This window comes from Arabidopsis thaliana, chromosome 3, assembly GCF_000001735.4.
Source record: "Arabidopsis thaliana chromosome 3, partial sequence".
NCBI classification, from domain to species: Eukaryota; Viridiplantae; Streptophyta; class Magnoliopsida; order Brassicales; family Brassicaceae; genus Arabidopsis; species Arabidopsis thaliana.
Genome location: NC_003074.8, coordinates 5,528,862 through 5,551,603, shown reverse-complemented (window position 1 = coordinate 5,551,603; position 22,742 = coordinate 5,528,862). Strand labels below are relative to the sequence as shown.

The window sequence follows — 22,742 nt, the reverse complement described above, 5'->3', positions numbered from 1 at the left end:
ATTCAATAATATCCAATTATTTGAAAGATGTAACTTCAATCATCTATCACCCGTTAAATAAAGTATATGCTAAACAAATTTATTTTTATCCTCTATCACTTTCGTGAATAATTACACCTCCGCGATATTATGAACATGATTCCTCCCAATCCGAAAAAGCTATAATCCTAAACAAATTGTTAAATAACAAATAAATCGGCCGATAACGACTAATCATAATCATAAAAGTAAAATAAAAATATAGACCCGAGTTTTACATTAAATCATAGGGAACCGTCTTCCGACATATCATGTTAATATACAATTTCATTTACTCATCCCAACTAGAAAATACTATCAAGTTTTGAGTAGTTGTCGTGGTTGAGAGTTGAAACAGAACAATAGCAATAATTCTTTTGAGTATAAATGTGATTGGTACAAACATAATGGTCATTGTGAAGAATTTTGAATTCGTGTTTGTTAGTTGTTACAGATGAGGCTGCACAACCATGGAAAACAAATTCCACTACTATTTGACAAACAAAACTGGTGACAAGAGACCATCATAAAGACGTTTGACCATTTTATTAAAGGGTTTGAAACATATTAAAAGATTAAGTGATGAATCCTTTTAGGAATACCATTTTGGCATTGTTCTTATAACTCATTGGGAAACTTTATATCATTTGAGTGTGGTTAGAACTCTAAGCTATCATAGCTGGCTTACTTAGATTACGTTAGTGAGTATTCAAGATAGATTAGACCCTTATCATCCCTAAAGACTACGTACGTCCATGCCTTTACCTTTACAGATAGAGATAAAATGTCCATAGAACTCCATATACTCCCGATTATAATCATCGTTTAGTCTCCAATAACATCTTATCCTCCATTCTTTCACACAATTCTTAGGAATTAGCTTAGTTGAACACAATTTAGACTAGTACCATGCATACCAGCATTTATAAAGGCTCTCAATTCATTGTAAACATAGGTTTTCTAGTGAATTAGATATCTCTTTCTTGTGAGACCGTTCTTTAATTAGCCATCGTCTTTAATTTAACCATGCATTTGTGGTCACATAAAATTTTTCAATTTAGGAAACTAGAATAGAACTTCTCTCTCATTAGGAAATGTAATCCAAACTCATTATCCTATTTATATCACCGTTCAAAACCAAAATAAAAAATGGTAGAATATTAAAATATATGTCATCTAACTAACTTCAACTAGTTTTCTCAATTGTTAAAGAACTAAACACATTTTTTCCGGGCAAAATTTGCTTTGAACATATTTCTATGTATCAAAAAGTATTTCTTTTAAATGTATCAACCGCACTAGTCCATGTGCGGCCATGCATAAAAGATTGTAATTCGATAGCGTTAGGGATATAATTCACCACCGCAAACGCTTCTAACGACATAAATAGAGACACAACTGCGATTGATATGTTGGATCCATCCAAAACGTAAGATCATTACAAGAATAATCCTGATATAAAAGCCGTACTAGTCATTCGAGAAACGAAAGAGACGGTAGATTGAAGCACAAGAAAGGAACATAAATAAAAGAGATGAAAGATAGTGTGAATACACATTTGGAGAAATGTTGACACATTTTTACTATTTTAGCATTAGAGAGTGGCTCATTTGGAATACTTTAGGAACTTATGGTGCCAGAAATTGCAATCATTTACAAAATTCGACTTTAGGGTCCCTATTCATTTTCTTGGAAATGATTCCCAACGCAGCATTGATTCTCTCTCGTCTCCTGATTTGATTTGTGCTGCCATTGCTGAAAGCAGCTTCACAACAAAGAACAAATACTCTCTCTTTTTCTCTTTCTTTTCTGCTTATATCCATTTTAATGTTCTTGTCGAACATTTAACAGTAAAAATGGTCGAACGGTAGCAACAAGTTTATGTTTTGTAACATTCTTTATTGTTTAGTCTCTAGATAATAAATAATTTGCCTTAAACATGAAAAATGAAGGGTAAAATTGTAAGTTACGCTTATCTTATGTAAGTATGACGTGATGCTGAGAAATGTGTTTTTGACTGTTTGGTAAGTCTTTGTTACAGTTTGCTCTGTTTTTTTTTCCTTTGTAAGTAATTGTTCTCTCTAATGGCTTATGGCTTGGTTTGTTTCGTCCTAAACCAGGAACATCCTCTGGTTTAATCCGGTCAGGGTCTTCCTTCTTCATTCTTTAACACAATAACAAAGATTTTTTAGATAGCCTGAATCGCGCTGTTGCCTTTACTCAAATCTGCACCATTAACCGAGCCATTCGAGTGAAACGCTGATGGCCTTGAGGGCTCTAGTCTCAAAGATAGCGGGGAAGGGGAAGTTTCGGTTTCGTGTCTTGTCGCCATTCCTATGCTAAGCTGAGACATACCGACCAACTCGTCCATGTTCACACGTTCTTTAGCAAATCCAGGTTTTGGTTTTAGGACCTGATGCTGCTGAGAAGAAGTCTCAGCGTTTAAGGCATGTTCTGTTCCGTGAAGTGACGCAGGGAGCCAAATCGTGTAAGTCACTGGAAAACAAGGAGGAAAGAAGCCACCCGGGACTAGCATTGGTGAAACACCATTTGATGGTTCTATAGCTTCTTGAGATTTTTCCTGTCGTGGCGCCGTGGCTACGACCTCTTCAGCTTCTGTGGTATTATTGAGTGAGAGCTCAAGTGAAGGAAGGTAGCTTTTCTTTTCAGGTTCCTTGCTTGGAGAGGAACCGTTTAAGGTCTGCTCTTCCTGTGTTGGCGATGAATCGGTTACCTAAATGCGGCAAAAACAGAGGAGACATTCAATACAAGTTTCCAAACATTTCCATAGAATAAGAAAAATCATGAAGAAAAGATACTAACCATCTCATCTGTAACCATGTCGAAGAGGCTAGACCGTCTTTTCCTGCGGCTTGAACTAGTATGTCGAATAAAATACTTTTGAGCATGACTAGCCACTTGTGTAGGAGTTCTTGACGTTACATAGTTTCTCGAAATACCGCGCCAATCTCCTTTCCCGAGTTTCTGAAGACCGACTAAGAATAGTCTATGTTCCTCTTCAGTCCAAGGAACACCTGTTACACCAAATATACATGTAAAAACCATATCACATTTAAGAATACAAAACCTTTCATCTTCTTAAACTAAAATTCAACAATATGATTCACAATGAGATATGTTTTGATAAGCACTTAAGTCCAACACAAGTATCTAAGCATCCAACACTAAGTTGTTCCCAACAATTCCACTCACCAGTAAGATCTAAATCCATTCAATTTCTAGCAATAACCTTTACTAATGTCAAAGTAAAACCTTTAGAGCAATTTCAAATTCAAAGTTCCAAACTTTACTATGAATATGCAACAATCGATTATTAAGTCGTTTCCTTTACCTCTCTTCCTCTCACCACGACGGTGACTAGACCCAGAACCATGAGCAGGATCATCAGATAAATACCCTTCATTATGATGCAAATTAGAGTATCGGGCATGATCCGATAACGGCGAATCATTAAGATTTGACGTCGCCAGAGGAGACGACGGAGATAAACGGTGGTGCGTTGCCGCCGCCGCCGCAACAGCCAATGCCGAGAGATTACCCATACTCGCACTCTTTTTAATAATCGAGCCATCCGTTAACCTCACACCAAATAACTTCACGGCGGAGGAGGAACCAGACCCTCCTCCACCACCACCTCCTCCTCCTCCGCCACTTCCACCGCACGTGCCACCACCACGCGTTGGACACGTGCGTGAATTGTGCCCATTGTTGCTACAATGCGAACACCGACGAGTCATTCACACAAGACAGAAACAAACAAAAAAGAGAGAACCTTTTGGTGATAAATGATTCGTTGAATAAGATTTGTGTATACACAAATTCAAAGAAGATTTTTAGATAGAGATACAATTGCGACCATAGGACTTGGTTTTGATTTCTTATGGAAAGAAGAAGGTAAGGGTAGTTTCGGTATTTTAAGTTTGAAAGACGACGAGGATTGTGGTGGATCGTACGTTGAATTCGTGTTTTAAATTGCTATTATAAGCTTTTTTGTTTTATCCTTAATCTTACCTGGAAATTATCGTTTATGACAAGAACAAATTTATACTATTGTATCGTTTCGTTCTTTGTTTAGGATAATTTTTTTTAAAGATACAATGTTACCGACAAAACTCAGTTCTGATAACCAAGATAATGAAATAATTGAATTTAAAAGATGTGAGGATAATATTATTTAAGTGTAAATCTGTCCGAAAACGCCATAAACTATAGCTTTTCCAAGTCCACTTGTTACGCGATCTATTTCTATATTAGAAGAGCGTGTGTTCTTACAAGATACACGTTTTGCATATGAGATGAGACAAGTGGTTTAAATTTAAAGAGATTGGATAATATTACCCACACACATATAGTTCTTTATTTAGTACGAGATGTGATTAGGATTTAAACAAGCTTTCATAATCTTTAACAAAAAAGAACAAGCTTTCATAACTTCTTTTTTCTTTTCTTAAAAAAGTATGTATACTCTACACAAATAAAACAAACACATTTGACGTCTAAACGCTCTTTGCTATATGTTGGTATTTTACGCGAAAGGCAAACACCAAATATGAAACCAAAAAAGAAGAAGAGTAAATCCCACTACGCATTTATGAAATTTGGGTTACACGGAGATTTCTTGCAACTTAAGTAACCAAAATTGACCGGTCTAGGGATGATAATACCGGAGAAGAAGCTGAGAAGTCTTTAGAAAGCTCCGGCAAATTTGTATGTTTTTTTCATATAGTAAAGTAGATTAGATTTCATAAACAGTAGATATATATGCGCCTTCATAAGATGTATTTGATGAGTGATCAAATGTTTTCATGAAATAGTGTAAATATTATTTAATCGAAGTTTGTCCCAAAATACAATAAACTACTCATCTCTTTTGATTCACTCGTTAGGTGATCAAGAATATATATATAGTGTGTGTATGTGTTCTTTAGTGCTCACAAAATGTGATTGCAATCACTTGGAACCTTAACTAGCTCATCATTGTCATGACTCATGATTAATTTTTTCCACGCAGAGTTTTCACAATTTGATTCTTAAAATAAATCTATGTTTATCTTAGATCTGTAAAAAGTTTTAAAATAGTGTACAAAACGGATATAACTGTTAGGATATACATAAATTTAGATCTTAAGTTAATTATAATTAGATTTGTCCTTGTAAATTCTCCCCACAATCTATTGTGTTGTATATATTGTACACTTTACTTACAATCAATAAAGCATCAATCACAAACTATATGGCATAAACCCTCATTTTTCATTTTTTTCTACTTCACGCCAAACATATCCGGCAGGCAACTACACCCTATCGTTGTTGGAAGTTGAGCGTTCTTATGCCAAAAGCAAACATAAACGCAAAAAAGAGAGTAAAGCCCACTAACACAGTAGCAATCGGTATCATAAAATCTGCGTCGTATCCATAGTGGTTTTCAATGTACCACTTTATCGTCGGATCATTTGCCATACCCGGAACTTTAATCGTATCCTCCACGTCACCGTACTGCGAAACAATCAATCCATACACAGTCCAAGCCACTGGACAGATCCAGTAATACCATATCCACCATTTCGGAATTCTCTGCAAGAGGAAAGTAAAACCAGCTTATGATAGAATCAATAGAGAATCATTTAGGGTTTCAGCTTTCTTGCCAGAAAAGTAACCAACACTAACCGGTCTAGGAATGACAAAACCAGAAAAGAGGTTGAAAAGTCCGTAGAAAGCTCCGGCAAAAACAGCTGCAACTTGCTGATTTGGGGTGAGGGCAACTGTCATCATCCCATAGTATGTGAAGTAGAGGAAGGACATAAATGATACGAAGTAAAACCAAAAGAATTTGGCCAATGTCCATTCGAAACACATCATGGCGTATATAATTAGTGTATAATATGTAGTTTGGATCAGCACATACGGTATTTCGCATACCACCTGAAACCATGGGAAAGTTTTAGTTAAAGACTGCTTTACGACCCATTAAGGTTTCTTGTTTGTCAAGTAACTAAAACGTTTCTAGTTTAATCTCACCTGTGCTAGGGCATAAGGTAAAGCAGAGTACATTTCAGCAGCTCTTTCTCTATAGAATACAGATCTTTCCACGGCTATTAGCGGTTGGACAGATGAAGAGTTGTTTACGCCCACGAATAAAACAGCAGCATACATTGCTCCAATAACCTTTGTAAGATCATTAGCGTTTTCCCTGTTTTTGAAAACAGTTGTATAGAGTTTAGATATAAGTAAGGACTCTGATACTAGATTTGAGGCCTCTGTATTCGATTCAAGTAATTAAACAAACCTTTTTGTGCCAACTTTCCAGAAAATTGATCCGAGCATGACAGCTGCAGCCAATGTAAAGAAAAATCTTGCTAGATTGTAGTCAGGAGTTCTCCAGTAAGTTATCCACTGCTTCCACAAACAAGATTTGAATTGTCCTAACAATGATTGTGAGAACCGCGTTGAGAAGTAGAGATCGCTTGCTCCTTGTGGTGGTGTGCTTAGTTCCTTTACAAGATTCTTGTTTTGTCTACACCACGAACAATTCTAATTGAGTTAAAATATCTGGAATGATCTTAGCTTTGAATATTAGGTTGAACTTACTGATATAAGGATGATGTTTTATAATGCTCAGCAAAATCTATCTCAAGCTTAGCTTCTGCAGCCATTGAGCTCACTTCTAGCATCCATGTCGCCGGATTATACTTCTCTTTAATCTTCGGAACTCCATGAATCGCCTGCAGTTTCTCAAAAGAGGACTGATCATGAAAGTTCTTACATTTTAATATAGAGACCTTGACAAATTAAATGTAGAATCTGACCTGGAAATATTCGATAATCTTGTGAGAGTTTTGACCTAAAGGACCAGCATAAATCACTTGTCCTCCTCTCTTCAAAAGAAGAAGTTCATCAAAAGCTTCAAAGATATCAATGCTAGGTTGGTGGATTGTGCAGACCACAGTTCTTCCTGTGTCAACTGTATTCCTCACTGTCCTCATCACAATCGCTGCAGCCCTAGCGTCAAGACCAGAGGTTGGCTCATCCATGAAGATTATAGATGGATTCGCCACTAATTCCACTGCAATTGTAAGTCTCTTCCTCTGCTCTGTTGATAACCCTGTGATACCTGGAAGCCCCACCACCGCGTCTTTTAGACTCTCTAGCTCTACTAGCTCCATCACTTCATCCACAAATCTCTGCAAAAGTTGGTGTATGGATTGAGATCCTATTATAAATGGTGTTAAGTTACAAGAAGAAGTGTTACCATTTTCTCATATTTAGTGACTTCTTTTGGGAGACGAAGGAAAGCAGAGTAGATGAGAGACTCTTTGACAGTAACTTGCGGTGAGTGGATATCGTTCTGTTCACAATAACCAGAGATTCTTGCAAAGGTTTCTTGTCTTTTAGGGAAACCAGAGATTCTGATGTCTCCTTCGATGTAACCACCGGTTTTTCTACCAGCTAAAACATCCATTAAAGTGGTCTTACCAGCTCCACTAACTCCCATCAAAGCTGTTAATACCCCTGGCCTAAAGACCCCTGTCACTTCCTTTAGTAGCTGAAGCTTATCCTTGGAAACTCCTTGTTCCTTCATTTCCTGTTTTCTTTTTTGGTTAACATCTTTATGGTTTTAATGTCAACAAGGATTTGGGATTTGGTGTTACCTTAGGCATGTCGACGTAGTAGTTTACGTTGTCGAAGGACATTGTGAGAGGAGTAAAAGGTAGAACCATTCCTCTTTTCACGTCAATGCTCTTACTCTTTGAGCCGTTCTCTGCTCTGTTTTCCTCTGTATTTTCTTTTGAAACAACGGCTTGCTGTTTCTCAAGTGCTGGCATATCAACAAAAAGTGATATTGTTTGTTTGAGAAGGAACAAAAATAAATGTCAACGTTCATGTTCTTCTATATCATAACATTTAGGTCTCAAGTTATTGTAGATATATGATTCTATTAGAAAACATGATAAAAACAATCAATCAATATAAGTGTACTTACGGTTTAGGAATGTAAGAGCGAGGGTAACGAGGATGTTAAAGAGAACCGTAAACCCGAGAATGCCTCCTACCCCGATCCAATACCAGTTTGGATCCGTGAAAATATCGAAAATCTCAAGAACAGCCAACCCTAAGCTCGTGGAGTTATCAGAAGACTGCAAGGAAAGTAAAAGAGCATTGCTTGATAAAAAAAAAAAAAAAAGGAAGTCATATAAGAGACATGTTAATAACTGTAGCAGAAATTTTACCGGTTGATTAATCCATCTAGGAGCAAGCATTTCATTGACAGTTAAAGCATCGTAAGTGTAAGCCATTGGTGAAACCCAGTAAGCCCATTTCCACCATTTAGGTATCTCACCTGTTAACCATAACATCATCAAAACACAAAATTAGTTTTCATATTATAAAAATTAGTTTGATAGTGTTATTGATGTACTATTACCTCTAGGAACAATGAACCCTCCAAGCAAGAAGAGGAGGAGGATAACTAGAGCTCCTCCCGTATTAGCAAGAATCATCGATCTGCAAGTTGCCGCGATGAACCTAAATATACCACCAGCCATTTGCTGTGTCAGAAATATCACCAACAAATGCTTCAAGAACCTGCCAAACAAAAATAACCAATTGAGCTAACATTACTTTTACTAGGTGGTTAATATTATCTATATGGACAATGTTAACACGTTGCGGGTTCAAGAATCATCTTCACCTGCTGAGTTCTGGAGCAAATCCGATCATGTAATAAGTAATGGTGACCCAAACAACAGATTCGAAGATGGAGATAGGAATACCCAAGAGAAATGTTGGAAGACTGAAGGTCCAAGGAGGATGAAACAAAAGGTCTCGTTGCTTGTAGAACACGGGAAGTCTCTGAATCATCAAAGCAAGCTCTGCAAATCCATTAAACATGTTAACGATCATGGAGAACATCAACGCACCGATGTAGACGGCTCCATCACTCTCGTTCTTTGTTCCCATCTCCGTTCTCAGGTACACGGTCGACGCAATCAAAGCCATAATGATAATTTGAACTGTTTTGGTAATGTAGAAGAAAGCGTTACGTTTCATGAGAAGCAATTCTCTGTCCCAACAGACCTTGAAGAGTTGAGATTTCGGAACAGAGTGTTTCTTGAAGACGAGAGAAGCTGGGTGTGATTTGAATCTGTCGTAAGGGACTGATAGATCTTTTTCAAGATTGGCTCCGACATGGAAGGTTCTGAATCGTTTGGAGAATTCAGAGACAGAAATGTAACTGTATGGTTTTTTTGAGTCTGCCCAATACTGTTCTTGGTCTTTCCTTGAAGTTACCTGTTTACCAAGGCAAGTGGATCAGATTAATTTTCTTCTATCATAATAATTATTGGAATGTGGATCATTTTGGAAAACCCATATAGAATTAATAATCTGCAAAGCTGAAAATTTGAAATTGTAAAATAACATATCCAGTCAAAATGTAAAATAATGTTATTTGTAAGAAACACATGCCAAACAAACATATAGCAAACCAACTTATCTTGTTATTAGTAACTTTTACGAATAATTGATCACCATGTTATTTGGGTCCATATTATTTGATGCATACTAAACTATCAATTCTTGGTTAAGTGATAAAAATTCTGTAAGTTTGAACAAAACAAGATTAGATATAGACCTCTTGCAAGAAATCTGCGGTGCCTTTGCGGTCGGGACACTTGAAACCGCAAGTTTCAAAGAAGGTAAGAACATGATCACGTGGACCTTGGTACACGATCTGTCCTTCAGACAATAGAATGATGTCATCGAAAAGTTCGAACGTTTCAGGAGCTGGTTGTAATAAGGACATGAGAACCGTTGCGTCCGTGAACCGAACAATCTCTTGAAGGCATTTCACTATTTGGTACGTTGTTGAACTGTCTAGACCTGTCGATATCTCATCCATGAACAATGTCTTTGTTGGTCCTACTATCATCTCTCCTATTTTTGTTTTAAGAAAAAAAAAGTTGTCATCGTGTGACTTGCGGCTCACGGAGTTAGCATGATTAGGAGTGGTTGATGAACAGAGAAAGTTAAACCTGTTGTGACTCTTTTCTTTTGACCTCCCGAGATTCCTCGAATCATCTCATCTCCGACCACCGTATCTTTGCATATGTCAAGCCCTAATATCTGAAGAAAAAATAATCCAATAATCACCCCAAATTGCCAAACTAAATTGACTAAAGTGTTTAATTTCGGAACTATTGGGGTTGTTCAGTGAGAATTGGAAAGAATATGACTATTAGGTGAAAAGTTGGGAGTAGGTAAATGTAGGGTCCACCAATTGCGTGAGTAGATTTTGTAGATGAAAAGACTAATTATCTCTGAATAATTTTATTTTTGGTTATCAATGTATGCATCTATCTTATGTTTTCGACAAAATCGCACTATAGGTTAAAGTGAAATCATTACTCTGAGAGTATAGTCTGTGATGAGACTGCTCTTGACATTTCCAGCTGCAATGGACTTCATGAAGAGATCCACTTCCGGTTCCGGCAAGATCCCTGCGTCCTTCTCTCTTCTCACCAACTCACTTAACAAATCTATAACACACAACTAAACTTGTCTTAATCTGAAAAATTCAATTATAACTCACAGAAGAAAAATTAATAATAATGACCATATCTAGTGCCAACTCCTTGACATCTAGCAGAAAAATCAAGAGTTTCTTGGACAGTCATGACTCCAACATGAACATCGTTTTGGCTTATGTATGCTGATGTTTTCTGTGGCACAAACTCTTCCAATCCATGCCCATTGTATGTTACTCTCCCTGTCACCTGTCCATTTTCATTAATAATTTAAGTCTCTTTTTTTCTAGAATGTGTAATCAATAATCATAATGTGTATTATTTAACCTTTAAGCTTTGGTCTAGTTTTCCAGCTAACGCTAATAAAAGAGTTGTTTTCCCTGATGATGGTGGACCTAATAAAAGTGTCATTCTGCCACCAAAACCATACATTATAATCAACATCGAAATGATGTAAAAAAAAAAACACATTTTAAGTTTCTAAGTAATAACCTTGAAGGTTTGATAATCCCGGAGACGTCTCTAAGAATAGTGACTTTAGTGGTTTTTGTAAAGTTAAAACCAAGCAAACGAAGACCTCTCTCTGCAATGTTTAAAGCAGCGTTGGGTAATGTGGGAAGAGCTCTTTTTCCTATGTGACAATTCGCCTCTATCGTTACTTTCTCGAATCTCACTTCCACTGTCGGTAGCTTTATCCGCACCCTGCCATAAATGTTACAAACATCACATAAAAAAAAAAAAAAAGAAAATTCCAAAAACAAGAAATTTATATCAGAATATATTCTGTCCCAAGAAGAAAAAAAAAAGTAGTACTAGAAAACTAGGATAAAAAACCTGTCGATTCGATTCCTAAACTTTTTCAAGAACTTCTCGTTATCTTCCTCGGTGACTTTGAAGATAGAATCGATGAACTTCTGGCGATCATCAACACCGAGCTTGGTAACGTCGACGAGATCTTCGTGAGGATGAATGATAGTGGTACGAAGACGAGCAAAGGTTGGAAGTTTCTCGAGAGCAGCCCATTTAAGAGCTTCCTCATCGTGATCATCTATCGTTGAACCGCTTCTCCTTGAGAAATGGTTATTACTATTACTCGCTAACAACTCTCCTAAGCTCTTACTTAGGCTTCTCGATAACGTCTCCATTTTTTTTTTTTTGGTGGATTTGGGAATTGGTAAAGAAGAGAAGGGTTTGTTTATTTATGCATTTTGATTTGGTAGCCGTTTAAAAAATTTCGGAAAATAAAAAGAAAGCGTGAGGAATATGCGGGCTGAGTGGGTAAGAGCTAGGACATGTGGACTAATTAACTAGGTTTTGTTATAGAAAATTGTATTACGAAATCTAATTGTGGAATTTCTTTTAATTTTACTATATATAAGGGATTTCCTTGAAGTTTAAACTATGCATACCCTTTTCTTTGAAATACTAGTAAACAATCAACGACAAAAACAACTTCTTTCAAACAGTAAATAATAGAACAACAATGGGTCTAGTAAATAATTTGTCTGGGCCTAAATAAATCATCACATTCGAAACAAGTCCTACCTACATACTTACTAACATTGTGGTCTAAAAAGAGTAGACAATTGGTCAAAGTTACAAACAAGTCTCTTCAACCCTAAAAATCGATACATGGAATTAACAATGACCCAAAGAGGCAAAGAGATATCGTCTCAAGAAATCTTTATATATATATACATATTTGCTCAATATATCTCACTAAAGTTTATTTTGCACAAAATAAAAAAGTTTTTTATTATATTTGGAGAAAGAGAAAGGTGAAACTACTGTATTCGGTGACCAAGATTGGTTCTGTTATGCCACTACATAAGATGGATTTGGTGACCAGCTTGGTTCTGTTATGGGCATGTAAATCTGATCCTCTAATTCAAGGAAAAACCTTTAAAACAGATAACCAACTAATAGTACTTATAACATAAAAGCCAAAAAAAATCATTTATTTTATGTCATGTATTTTGCACAGTTAACATTATACAAAAGCTGTTAAAACACTATAAACACTATAGATATTGACTATTGAGGATCAAAGCTAGAGATATAATATTAGTATACATATTACATCGACCATCATCTTTCATTATGAACACTAGTGGATTGCCTATCTTTTTTTTTTTTTTTCCCTTCAATTCATTCTTTTAATAAATGATACTTAATGATATTAGACTTTACATATTTTTTCACGATAGAATATCATTGATGGTATAACTTTATATTAGTTGGTATGATGGGATTTGCACTCACCAACTCATATCTGTGCAAACGTGTCTGGCGTTGAACAAATAAACCAAACTTGCAAGGCTCAAAGGTCAAAAGTGTTTGAAATTAATCTCCATGGCTTCGAGCTTTCACGGACCCAACACCAACATTAACAACTTTTCACTTTGATAAAACACGTCGATACTTGAAATCATAATGTCACAGATTCGTCATCTAAGCGTTCAAGTTTCGATATTCTTTTACTTCATTTTCCAACACTATGTAAAAGAATTACTATATAAGAAATAATGAGCTTTCGAAGAACTCAGCCAAGTTTTGGTTTGAGGCTTGAAGCAAATGGGTCGAAGAAATAAGATTGTGAAGCCCACAGATGATAAAGGCTTTGAGCATGACTAGCCGTTATATATAAACTATACAAGCTTATCCTTTATAAAACAAAGTGTTACATAAAAATATCTTAATTTTATATATACCGCAAAAAGGCTAAATAAATCGTGAATTCCACAATTCAGACCAAAAAAATTGAACATTTTCATGAACCAAAATAATTACCAAAATTGTATTGATTTTGCTAAAATATTAGTCCCATTGTTAGTCAACTACTCAACTTTCTTGGCTTAGTCAATGAGGGAGTAGCTTTTGTTATCTAAATTCGTCGGTGTTAACAAAAATTCTAAGTCACGATTCTGGAAGAAAAATTAAGTTTTTTTTTCTTCATGAAATCCTTTTCTTTCAATCATAACTTATCGATAGACAATCGTTCCCTACCTTGGTGATTATGGACTAATTTGCGATATGGCAAGTTGTATTTCTAATGAATTGAAAATATGATATTATATATGTCTGATACACTGCTTGTCTTTGATACTTTTTTTGTTTTTGTATCTAACATTTTCCCTGTGTTTAGATTTATAATTTGTAAATAATTCTATTGAAAAATATGTGTTGTTTTATTTTTAGTTGTTAAACACAATACTTGCCTATCTTTGAAACAACCAAACTCCAGCTATCATACTAAAATGAAAAGTAAAAAGTTTACTGCACATTATAGATACAAAAAATAAAAATAAAATCAAGATGCCCTTATCCAATAGGAACATACAAATCATTTGAAGCAAGTCATTACACATTACATTTCTTCTATTAAATCAAACATAAAAGGGAGCTCACCTCACAAAAGCGTATACCATCTAGATGTTCTTCGAGAAGACCTATTTAAATAATTGCATTACTTATAAATTCAATAAATAAAGTGATGTTAGCTTTATAATCGGTCATGTTACACATTCTCCAAAACATATAACTAATTGTTGGATTAGCTGATACTAGCAATTTTTCTTAAAATTTTTCAGAGTTGTATTACTTTTACATACAATAATGTCTATCAAATCACTTTTACATATCGACTAAGGGAAGAACATGCACAACTTTGATTTCCATTCTTTTTTTTCTTAGTTTTGAAAATCAAAAGAGATTGAAGTAAAATAGTCACTTTCACTCGTAAAAAGAAGTTTTTATTTGACTCCTTCGCTTTTTGTTGATTGCGGCAGAGTTTGTTGTTTTATGACTAAAAGAGTTCAAACTAAACACAAAGTAGAGAGTTTCATATCTCGGAGTTGAAAAATTAAGCATAAAAAATGGAAAAGAAAATTAAAGAAAAAAGTTGAAATAAAAGGAGAAAAAGATAACTTTTTCTTTTATTTTGCTTTAAGGAAAGAGCCAAACAGCTTGCTTGCATTGGCCCTTTTACTTACGACGTACGTACACCCGAGTTTTTTTTTCTTGTCTCATAAAGTTTTTTTTTTCTTATACAAGCACGATTATATTATTACAAGTATGCAAATCTCTTTTCTCTCTATGTGACATTTAAATAAGTAAGTAAATAACGATTTTTAACAATCACTAGAGATTATAAAGTTAGGTAAATACATATTTGGTCGTAGAATAAACCAGCCAAATCAGGGCTTACAAGCACAAAATATAATACTTCATACCCGAAATTTTTAAGATGGGACACAATCATTTGGAGGTCTTTGACATGTACATGCATGTTCCTCTTTATGTGTGTTGGGTTTCCAATCCACGTCCTCATGCTCAACATTTTTGTGCATCAAATTCGGTTTGTGTGGGTTAGAAGTAGAAATCATTATTATGCAATTGTAAAATGACTAAAATCTATGAGTGTAATCTTGCTTTTCAAAACTTTGATTAAAATCACATTTCCACTAAATTTTAACACAAAATGACGATTTTAACATTTAATTATTTTGAGAAAATCTCATGATTCCATTATTTTGCGGGAAAATCTACTTTGTCCAAAATCATGTTTCAACAAAGGAGCGTTCGATTACGAAAATGATATTTTTGTCCACGTCTCCATTAGCCATGTCACCATCTTCCCATAACGGAAACGGTGAGTCCGTAACCCGTAAAGGCACTAAGGGAGTGTTTAGTTCAACCTCAGAAAGCTAGAAAACAACATTGTCGTGTTACATCACGGTTTTGTAGGTAAGTAATACGGTTTTGTAGGTAGAGGTGTCATCAAGAAAGTTGCATACATGCTCCTTTTTGTTTCATAAATCACGTTACGATAACTCGATGATGATGCGTTTAAGTCTAAAATGTATTTCGACTAAATCATGTCAACTAATTTTGTTCACGATGAAGTACAATACTTTCCAACTCATCAACTATAGTGTTTCAAAAATACATTACATTTTCCAAATTAGTGTAGAAAATAGCCACCTGAATAATATTTTATTCATGATAATATAATTTTATCAAGAAATGAGGAAATAATCCCCACCGGCCTCCTCCAACCAAGAATATTATTACAACTTCGGAACTAAATCAGCCAAAAATAGAGGAAATATTTAGGAAGAGAGATTGAGAGAAACTAAGGGGAAAGGCCAAAAAAGGAGATTTAATTAGGTGAGGACTCAATCATCTTCTTTTGCTGATACAAGTTCTTGTAAAACTTCTTTATAAACTCATCCGCTGCCTTGTCCACATGTCCGTTAGCCACGTCACCCTCTTCTCTTAACGGGAATGGTGAGTCCGTTACCCGTAAAGGCCTCACGGACGAAGTACTCCGTCCAAATCCCGGCAGGTAGGGAGATAACGCCGTCAAGGCCTCAATGGAAAAAGCCGGCGTGTTACTTCCCTGATCATGATCTCCACCGCTGTTGAGCAGCTCTAGAACGGCTCTGGAGACGGAAGTGTCGTCATCAAGGGTCGGTGGCGCTTGACCACAGGAGAAGAGGCTGTTGTGGTGGCTCTTCTTCTTGAAGGCAGCCATGTTGAAGGGGAACGTGTAGTTAGGAGTGTCGCTGCAGCTAAACTCGTACTCGTTCTGTGGATGGGACGCAACAGCCGAGCCTGGGACACGGCGGCGGTTGTGGAACATGAGATTCTTGCCGCGTTTGAGAGTGGCATTAAAGTCGGCTAGGAGCTTTTGCTTAGAAATGCCTTTGTGTAACATGTACAAGACAAAACGTACAATGTTCCCTAGCTTCTTGCTTATTGATATATTCTTCTCCATCTTTAGAATTAGAGAGATAATGAGACTCTTGTTTTGTTTTGTTTTTCTTGGCTTTGATATTTGCTTATGGACTAAGGATCAATGTGTGTGGGATTTATAAAGAGGAGAGAAAGAGAAAAACTTTTCTACGAAAAGAAGTACTTAAACGTGGAACATTACACAAACATATTAATATGTTGTGAAATAGCTTTAGGATTTCAATAACCCAAAAAATGGAAAAGAAAAAGAAAATTTGAATTGTATTATCAACTTTAGTTGTACTTTAGATTGCACTATGTATTATAGCCATCTATATATGGATATTAGGTCTTGCTTTTCTAGATGACATACATACAAAAATTTAACTAGTGGAGGTTTTGTAAGATGACTTGGCCTTCTAGTATGATGGTATTGGTATATACGCTTTACAACTATATCTTTTTATTTCAAAAGTTTTTCTTTTTTCGAAAAGGAATGAATCAAAACACTATATTATTGCCACTGTGGCTAAACCTTTTTTCTTTAAACTTTGCTTTTTAGTTTGCCTTAAAAGTTTAAATCTTTCACCAGATAGTTACCATTGGTGCAATGAGTGCCACAAATTTTATGCAAAGAGAAAGGAACAAAAGTTCCAACTTGGAAAAGAAATGAAAATTCAACCCAACTCTATACAATTTTCTGTAATATTACCCTCTAAGTTTATATAATCAGTTTTGTTTTAGGGTTAGTCCACAAGACTGATCTAAAGATGAGAAAAATTACAGATGACTTTGGGTTATATGAGAAACATAATCTGGTGTATTACCTGCACAATAAATCTACAAATTTTCCTCCGTCACCAGCTCGTCTGGTAGTATCAACCTCTCCATGTAAGCCTGTAGGCACAGACAGTGAATAAAATTCTATTAAGTAAGTTTTTAAGGATTTATCATGAGATTATGAGAAATATAACGTTTTGATTAATTATCCATTATTCGATCTCATATTAACTAATTTCAACTCCTAAATGCAAAATGTGACCATGATTGATGCTTGTGAAGCAAAAACAGGAAAGGAGTAATTAACCTTTATCTTGACAGCATCAGATGGAGAAGGGCTTAAATCCAAAGCAATGCCGAAATGTAACACGGCTTTGTCGTATTGCTTTAGCTGATTGTATATTTTGCCAAGCGATGCATGGACACTGCTTTCTTGAGGAGCACATTCTTTGAGCTCTTCTAAAACTTTCTGTGCTTTGTGATAATCACCTAGGCTGGTTAATATGTGAGCCTTGTAGTACTTGGGGAGCGGATTCTTTGCATCAGTGAGTACAGCCTTCTCCATCATCATCAACGCCTCATCGTTTCTCTGCAAAATATTATCTCAACCTTAAAAATTATCTCTGGACTATAACTTTCTGGAAAGCTAAATTTCACAGCCAAATAAGAACATCACAAAGTCATAAAGAGTAATATATGATATTAGGGATGTGTTAGTGTGTACTGGTTTGGTTAAGGAATAAAGGTATCGATATTCTAAACTTAACAGATTGTTGATGTGAAGAGCGTATTTCAGATACCTTTGACTCATGCAAAGCAATTCCATAGTAACACATGATGACTGAAGATCTTGGATTTATTTGGAGAGCCAGTTGAAATTGATGCTGCGCAAACTCGAATTTCTCCTGACGAAGATAGGTCATTCCAAGACCGTACCATGCATTATAGTGTCTCGTATCTATGCCCAGAGCCTTCCGGTAGCATCTCTCTGCATCCTCGAATTCTTCCAATGCGGCAAACCTGTGCAGCCAAGGTGAGACCGGTATGTTATTAACGTACATGCATATGCCGATTATGCGCAAAAGATGCATCGAAAAGAATTGTACTCGTGGCCACAAAGGGTATGTGCATATGTGAATCTTTCATTCAGTTGGATAGCTCTCTGAAACATTTTGAGAGCAGTATCATGATCCTTACGCAAACTGTAACAGTTCCCAACTGCACACCTGCAATTCATATTGCGACCACAGTCATTACAGAAAAAAATACAAGCAAAGAGAAAAGTCTGCAGTTTCAGATTTTGATATGCTAGTGCAAAAAGCTGGTTTCCATTGACGGTATGTGGTTAAAGCTTGTGGTGTTAGAGTCTCGACGTAGACATATGTGGGTTGATCATGTAAGTTTTGCGAAACGAAAGCGGAAGAGCATATTGGTAATGAAGATTCTAAGAATGATACCAGGATTCTGGAGACAGGCGATCAACTGAAATCAGTTCCTGAGCCAGATAGCCCAACCTCATCTCTTCTTTCAGGTGCTTCAAAAACAAAAATACGAAATTACTAAAAGTAAAAAACAATTACATAGAAATCCTTGCAGGTCAATCAAAAATCAAGTTCTCTATGCTGATATCACAACAGGATAATGTTCAGAGTCAACATCATGTTCAAGATTAGTTCGGGACTGTTCATAATGAATAATAGGAAAATTTGCAAATAGTGACAACAGCTCACATAAAGAACAGTGGAGTATGTATCCATTCCTTCCAAAGCATAAGGATACTTTTGATGAGCAAGAGTAAAGGAAGAGTCAGCGTTGAAGTAGTCTTGTAGCTCAAAATATGCTTTTCCAACCTATTTCAAAATGTATCCATGGTTTTTAGTTTCAGTGTCAAAAACCAACAAAATGGAATTAGAAAATGACGTCAATGACCAAATAAGATCATTCCAATGAAAAAGGAGCAAAGAAAAAGCCATTCATATTATCACCTGCATGAGAACCCAGTGTGTATTGTATTGTTTCTGAGATAGCTTTTGATATGCCAACAAAGCTTCCTGCAGTAGTATCCATTTTTGTCATTTTAGGCTTCGACATCGATACTTTAACTTTTAAGCAGAGAATTCAAGTTGAAGAATATGAACCCAATACACACATTGTCTTAGTAAAGTACCTGACACTTGTACATATGTAAATGCCTGTGGCCATCTCCAAGAATTTTCAGAAGGCTTAGCACTTCTGAAATTCCAGAAATAAGGCTGAAACGATCCGGGGAAGATTCACTAGGATTTGACTTTTCCTCATCATCAACAGAGCTTCCAATGTCACTTACAGACTGGCCTGACGTCGTTGCTGGATCATTTAGAGTAACGGTATCAGGAATCACTGCACATATATGTTCAAGTCTTATTGTCATGTAAATTACTTAAGCCACCTATATTATTACATCATGAATTTTAACTAGAGATCTAACTTTTTCCATTTCAAAAATTACAACCAATTGAGGCTCTATAGTCCGGTTTGGGAGACAGAAAAGAAAAATATGATAGTAAAACATCACCTTCTTTGCTGCTTTGGATTCTGCATTTTCCAATCATCGAGGAAAGAGAAGGTGCATAGTTTGACTCGGAAGGTGAAAGATGTAACCAATGGGAATCTTTTCCAAATGACTGCGACATAGGATTCTTTTTCCTTGCTGCTATTCTAGCACTACGGCGGCGCCCAGATTCTTCTTGAGCCTTCAAGATAAGGAAAGTAAAAGAAGACCAATAAATCAAGTAGCTTTAGATGGTCCAGCCATAGAGCTAGAAGATAGAAACAAGGTGGGGGAAGCTCTATGTTAAAAACTTAAAATATCTGCAGTGCTAGATAGATGATCATTCTTCGCCTATGCATTAATAAGAAAACTCTTATGCAAAGAAAACAAGGAAGAAATCACTCAAAGCCCATTGTAGATATATAACCTCTGCTGACAATTCTTCACTAAAAAAGTTTCTTCGACGCACACGCACTCCATGTACAGACATCAAAGATCCTTCCACTGCTGGACGACGCATATTCTTAAGAAGCAGAGGCGGTAGAGCATCCATTACCTGAACGATAAAGATACTTAAAGATAGGGAAAACAGCTTACAAACTTCTCATTACCTTATGAAAGAAATATAGCTCTTGAAGAAGATAGTAGACATTGAATAACTGAGGATTTCAAGCTAGTAACTAATATGTTCTCATACTAGCTCGACTTAATTATATCACCTGTAAAAGCACTGGAGAAGGTGTGTTCAAGTCCCATCCGTTTGTACTAAGTTGCCTGTCAGTATTTGGTGGAATATCTCCAGGCTGCTGCATAATTTTCAGATCTTGTTGGTTCTCTCCTGGAATGTGTTCTGTTTGCGATAAACCTGTATCTTTTAAGGCCTTATCAGAATCTGTAATCTGGTCTATGGTTGCTCCTTCTGAGAAGCTTATTCTTTGTTCTACACAAGTTTTCTGAAGACGCTGGGAAGCAACATTCCCGAAAACTGTTGAGGCTTCTTCAGCGGCACCTGAAAAGGTAATCACAGAACGCCATTGCAGAGAATTGAATTTGTTGCTCTAGATATCCAGCTGGAATAACGGAAACATAAACTGATAAATACATAATTCATACAGAGGTTTCACTTACCTAAACTACAAAGTTCTCCATATGCTTCCCAACACAATGGATCAAATGACAATGCCATCCTAAACTGTTGTATTGAACAGTTCTTCCTCCCAGAATATCTGCAATCATGTAACAGAGAGTAACACACATCAAACTTAGATAATGGAACATATGCAGCAAACTACTAAGCTTGTTACAGCATCAGTATACCAACACAGAGAAGTACTAAACATTAAAGCATGCGAGAGACACCAATATCTCATACAGAACTTGAAAAGTAAATTAGCAGTCACCTATATATAAGACCAAGAAGATAATGCCCAGCTGCACCACCAGGAACCTGCATGTCAAAAATACAGTAGTCACTAGTCAGCACTTGCCAATTTTCACTCCCAAAAGACTAGCTTGCAAAAGATGTGTACAATGCCCATGGATATGGAGAATTTTTATAAAAGAAGTAAAAAAGCAATGCCATATACTTCTTCAGCATAATCTTCACAGGGCAACAATGCAGCTTCAGCCTCTCCAAGAAGATCCAACTTAAAGCATGAGAATGCAAATAAATACCGAGACTGAGGCGTTTTTGAACCTTCATTTCACAATGTAAAACAAGTTTAGTTTTTCCAAACACAAATAAAACAATATATGAAATGTTCACATATAGCACCAGTACCGAAGAATGTAGAGTACCTTTAAGGATATAATATGCACTATAAGCTTGACTGTTACTCAAGTAACACCTGGCTAACAATTGCAGGTTCACCTGCATAATGAAGTAGTTGATCACCACCAGATTCACATAACCAAAAAAATATATCAAGGGATGTGAAATTCGAGTAACGGTATCAATCTGAATTGACATTGGCATACATCAAACAGAAATCTCAACCTAGAAATTCCAGGTTTGGAATAAAATCACAAAATCAACTCAAAATCATAAACATTTCAGTCAAATTGAATTGCATCCTCTAGATTCCGACAAAATCGAAATAGAGTTTGATCCTTAAAAACAAAGCCCAGAATTGAACTCCGCATAAATCGAGAATTGTCTATTCGCAAACAACTCAAAAAGTCACACAACAAAAGACAGCTACGACTAGAAGATCGGATCAGACCACAAGAGCAACAAAAACTGAGAAAACGAAAAAAGTCACTCCACATCTTAAAAATGATGTGATCGAAAGAGACGAAGCTAAGATTTGAAAATCGAAATGGAGTTGAATATAGAAGAATCGAAATCGAGATACCTCAGATGGAAATTGGGCGAGAAGAAGTTCGCAAAGGAAGATAGCATTGGTGAACATAAAATGGTTAAGGTTTTTCTGGACACAATTCGCCAGTAGATTCTCCATCATCTGATGATGATGATGACCAAATTGACGAGACAATCGATGTTGTTGTTGTTCCTCGGAGGCTGTGTGTGTAATGTCGCCTAAGTAATCGCGCGCCGCTAAAGTATTTCAAAAGCCTAACTTTCTCACGCGACGAGCGTGTGATTTTTGTGACACTAGTGCCCCAGATTTTTTTGGTGGACGAGACAACAAGACAAGGACCGCGTTTGGCGTTTTAAGAAAAAATCGCGTTCTGGAATAGAAATCAAGTTTCAGACAAAGAACACAAATGAAGTAAGATTAGAGTGCCCCAAATTTAGATATGCAACTGAAATTATATAGCTTAAACATTGAATTTATAACTATGGAAATTCATCTATAATGTATCTTAAACGCAATTGCTTGTTGTAAAATCGTTGGGTAACAAACGCGACAATTTTTTCAATATTCCCATAACGATCTTTTATGTGACCGTTAAATAACAAACGCGATAATTTTTTCACACCCTAAACGACTTTTTGTATAACCGTTAGATAAAAAAACGCGGCAATTTTCTCTTAAACCTTTCAAAACGATCTTTTGTATTAAAACGATGACGTATTCTAACTTGAGTATTTCTTCTTATTTTAGAAAAGTATTTGTGAAAACATACTCAAAATCTCTTTAAATTAAGTTAAGGATAAGATGAGAGATATT

General features: G+C 36.0%; 4 protein-coding genes across 8 annotated transcripts; all 4 read right to left on the bottom strand.

The window, feature by feature from the left end:
• Positions 1-1,741: 1,741 nt before the first annotated feature.
• Positions 1,742-4,112, bottom strand: AT3G16350 (Homeodomain-like superfamily protein). The gene is made up of 3 exons (NM_112506.4): positions 3,371-4,112; positions 2,842-3,053; positions 1,742-2,752 (listed from the first exon to the last, which is right to left on the bottom strand). The coding sequence occupies exons 1-3, from the start codon at positions 3,774-3,776 to the stop codon at positions 2,207-2,209; spliced, it is 1,164 nt and encodes a 387-aa protein (NP_188256.1). The 5' UTR covers positions 3,777-4,112; the 3' UTR covers positions 1,742-2,206.
• Positions 4,113-5,116: 1,004 nt separating this feature from the next.
• On the bottom strand, positions 5,117-12,219 carry ABCG29 (pleiotropic drug resistance 1). 2 transcript variants are annotated; one of them, NM_112505.4, is made up of 19 exons: positions 11,397-12,219; positions 11,055-11,264; positions 10,890-10,974; positions 10,652-10,811; positions 10,444-10,574; positions 10,071-10,161; positions 9,671-9,972; positions 8,729-9,327; positions 8,462-8,622; positions 8,268-8,377; positions 8,021-8,174; positions 7,689-7,855; positions 7,289-7,621; positions 6,846-7,220; positions 6,628-6,761; positions 6,326-6,553; positions 6,058-6,229; positions 5,707-5,961; positions 5,117-5,613 (listed from the first exon to the last, which is right to left on the bottom strand). In NM_112505.4, exons 1-19 carry the CDS (start codon positions 11,705-11,707, stop codon positions 5,341-5,343), a joined length of 4,251 nt encoding a protein of 1,416 aa, NP_566543.1. In that variant the 5' UTR covers positions 11,708-12,219; the 3' UTR covers positions 5,117-5,340. The 2 variants fall into 2 exon arrangements, with proteins under 2 accessions (NP_566543.1, NP_001189911.1); NM_001202982.2 differs by having other exon boundaries at positions 5,155-5,613; positions 9,671-9,957; positions 11,397-11,973.
• Positions 12,220-15,366: 3,147 nt separating this feature from the next.
• On the bottom strand, positions 15,367-16,480 carry AT3G16330 (Avr9/Cf-9 rapidly elicited protein). Its single transcript, NM_112504.3, has one exon. It carries the CDS (start codon positions 16,339-16,341, stop codon positions 15,724-15,726), a length of 618 nt encoding a protein of 205 aa, NP_188254.1. The 5' UTR covers positions 16,342-16,480; the 3' UTR covers positions 15,367-15,723.
• Positions 16,481-16,869: 389 nt separating this feature from the next.
• CDC27a (Tetratricopeptide repeat (TPR)-like superfamily protein) lies at positions 16,870-22,291 on the bottom strand. 4 transcript variants are annotated; one of them, NM_001338228.1, is made up of 16 exons: positions 21,963-22,291; positions 21,406-21,478; positions 21,195-21,304; positions 21,009-21,055; positions 20,737-20,834; positions 20,328-20,617; positions 20,036-20,164; positions 19,633-19,810; positions 19,246-19,457; positions 19,064-19,129; positions 18,809-18,928; positions 18,536-18,612; positions 18,185-18,304; positions 17,879-18,098; positions 17,386-17,667; positions 16,870-17,195 (listed from the first exon to the last, which is right to left on the bottom strand). In NM_001338228.1, exons 1-16 carry the CDS (start codon positions 22,068-22,070, stop codon positions 17,139-17,141), a joined length of 2,187 nt encoding a protein of 728 aa, NP_001319567.1. In that variant the 5' UTR covers positions 22,071-22,291; the 3' UTR covers positions 16,870-17,138. The 4 variants fall into 4 exon arrangements, with proteins under 4 accessions (NP_001319567.1, NP_188253.3, NP_001325497.1 ...); NM_112503.5 differs by having other exon boundaries at positions 19,246-19,424; NM_001338229.1 differs by having other exon boundaries at positions 16,941-17,195; positions 17,879-18,304; positions 19,246-19,424; positions 21,963-22,219.
• Positions 22,292-22,742: the final 451 nt, after the last annotated feature.

Coding starts and splice junctions, on each gene's coding strand:
- AT3G16350 (NM_112506.4), bottom strand. CDS start 3,776: ATGACTCGTCGGTGTTCGCATTGTAGCAACAATGGGCACAATTCACGC. Junction 3,054..3,370: donor TCGTGGTGAGAGGAAGAGAG/GTAAAGGAAACG, acceptor TTGGTGTAACAG/GTGTTCCTTGGACTGAAGAG. Junction 2,753..2,841: donor ACATGGTTACAGATGAGATG/GTTAGTATCTTT, acceptor TGCCGCATTTAG/GTAACCGATTCATCGCCAAC.
- ABCG29 (NM_112505.4), bottom strand. CDS start 11,707: ATGGAGACGTTATCGAGAAGCCTAAGTAAGAGCTTAGGAGAGTTGTTA. Junction 9,973..10,070: donor AAAGAAAAGAGTCACAACAG/GTTTAACTTTCT, acceptor AAACAAAAATAG/GAGAGATGATAGTAGGACCA. Junction 8,623..8,728: donor TTTGCTCCAGAACTCAGCAG/GTGAAGATGATT, acceptor TTTGTTTGGCAG/GTTCTTGAAGCATTTGTTGG.
- AT3G16330 (NM_112504.3), bottom strand. CDS start 16,341: ATGGAGAAGAATATATCAATAAGCAAGAAGCTAGGGAACATTGTACGT.
- CDC27a (NM_001338228.1), bottom strand. CDS start 22,070: ATGATGGAGAATCTACTGGCGAATTGTGTCCAGAAAAACCTTAACCAT. Junction 21,479..21,962: donor TCGCCCAATTTCCATCTGAG/GTATCTCGATTT, acceptor TTCATTATGCAG/GTGAACCTGCAATTGTTAGC. Junction 21,305..21,405: donor TGCATATTATATCCTTAAAG/GTACTCTACATT, acceptor TGTGAAATGAAG/GTTCAAAAACGCCTCAGTCT.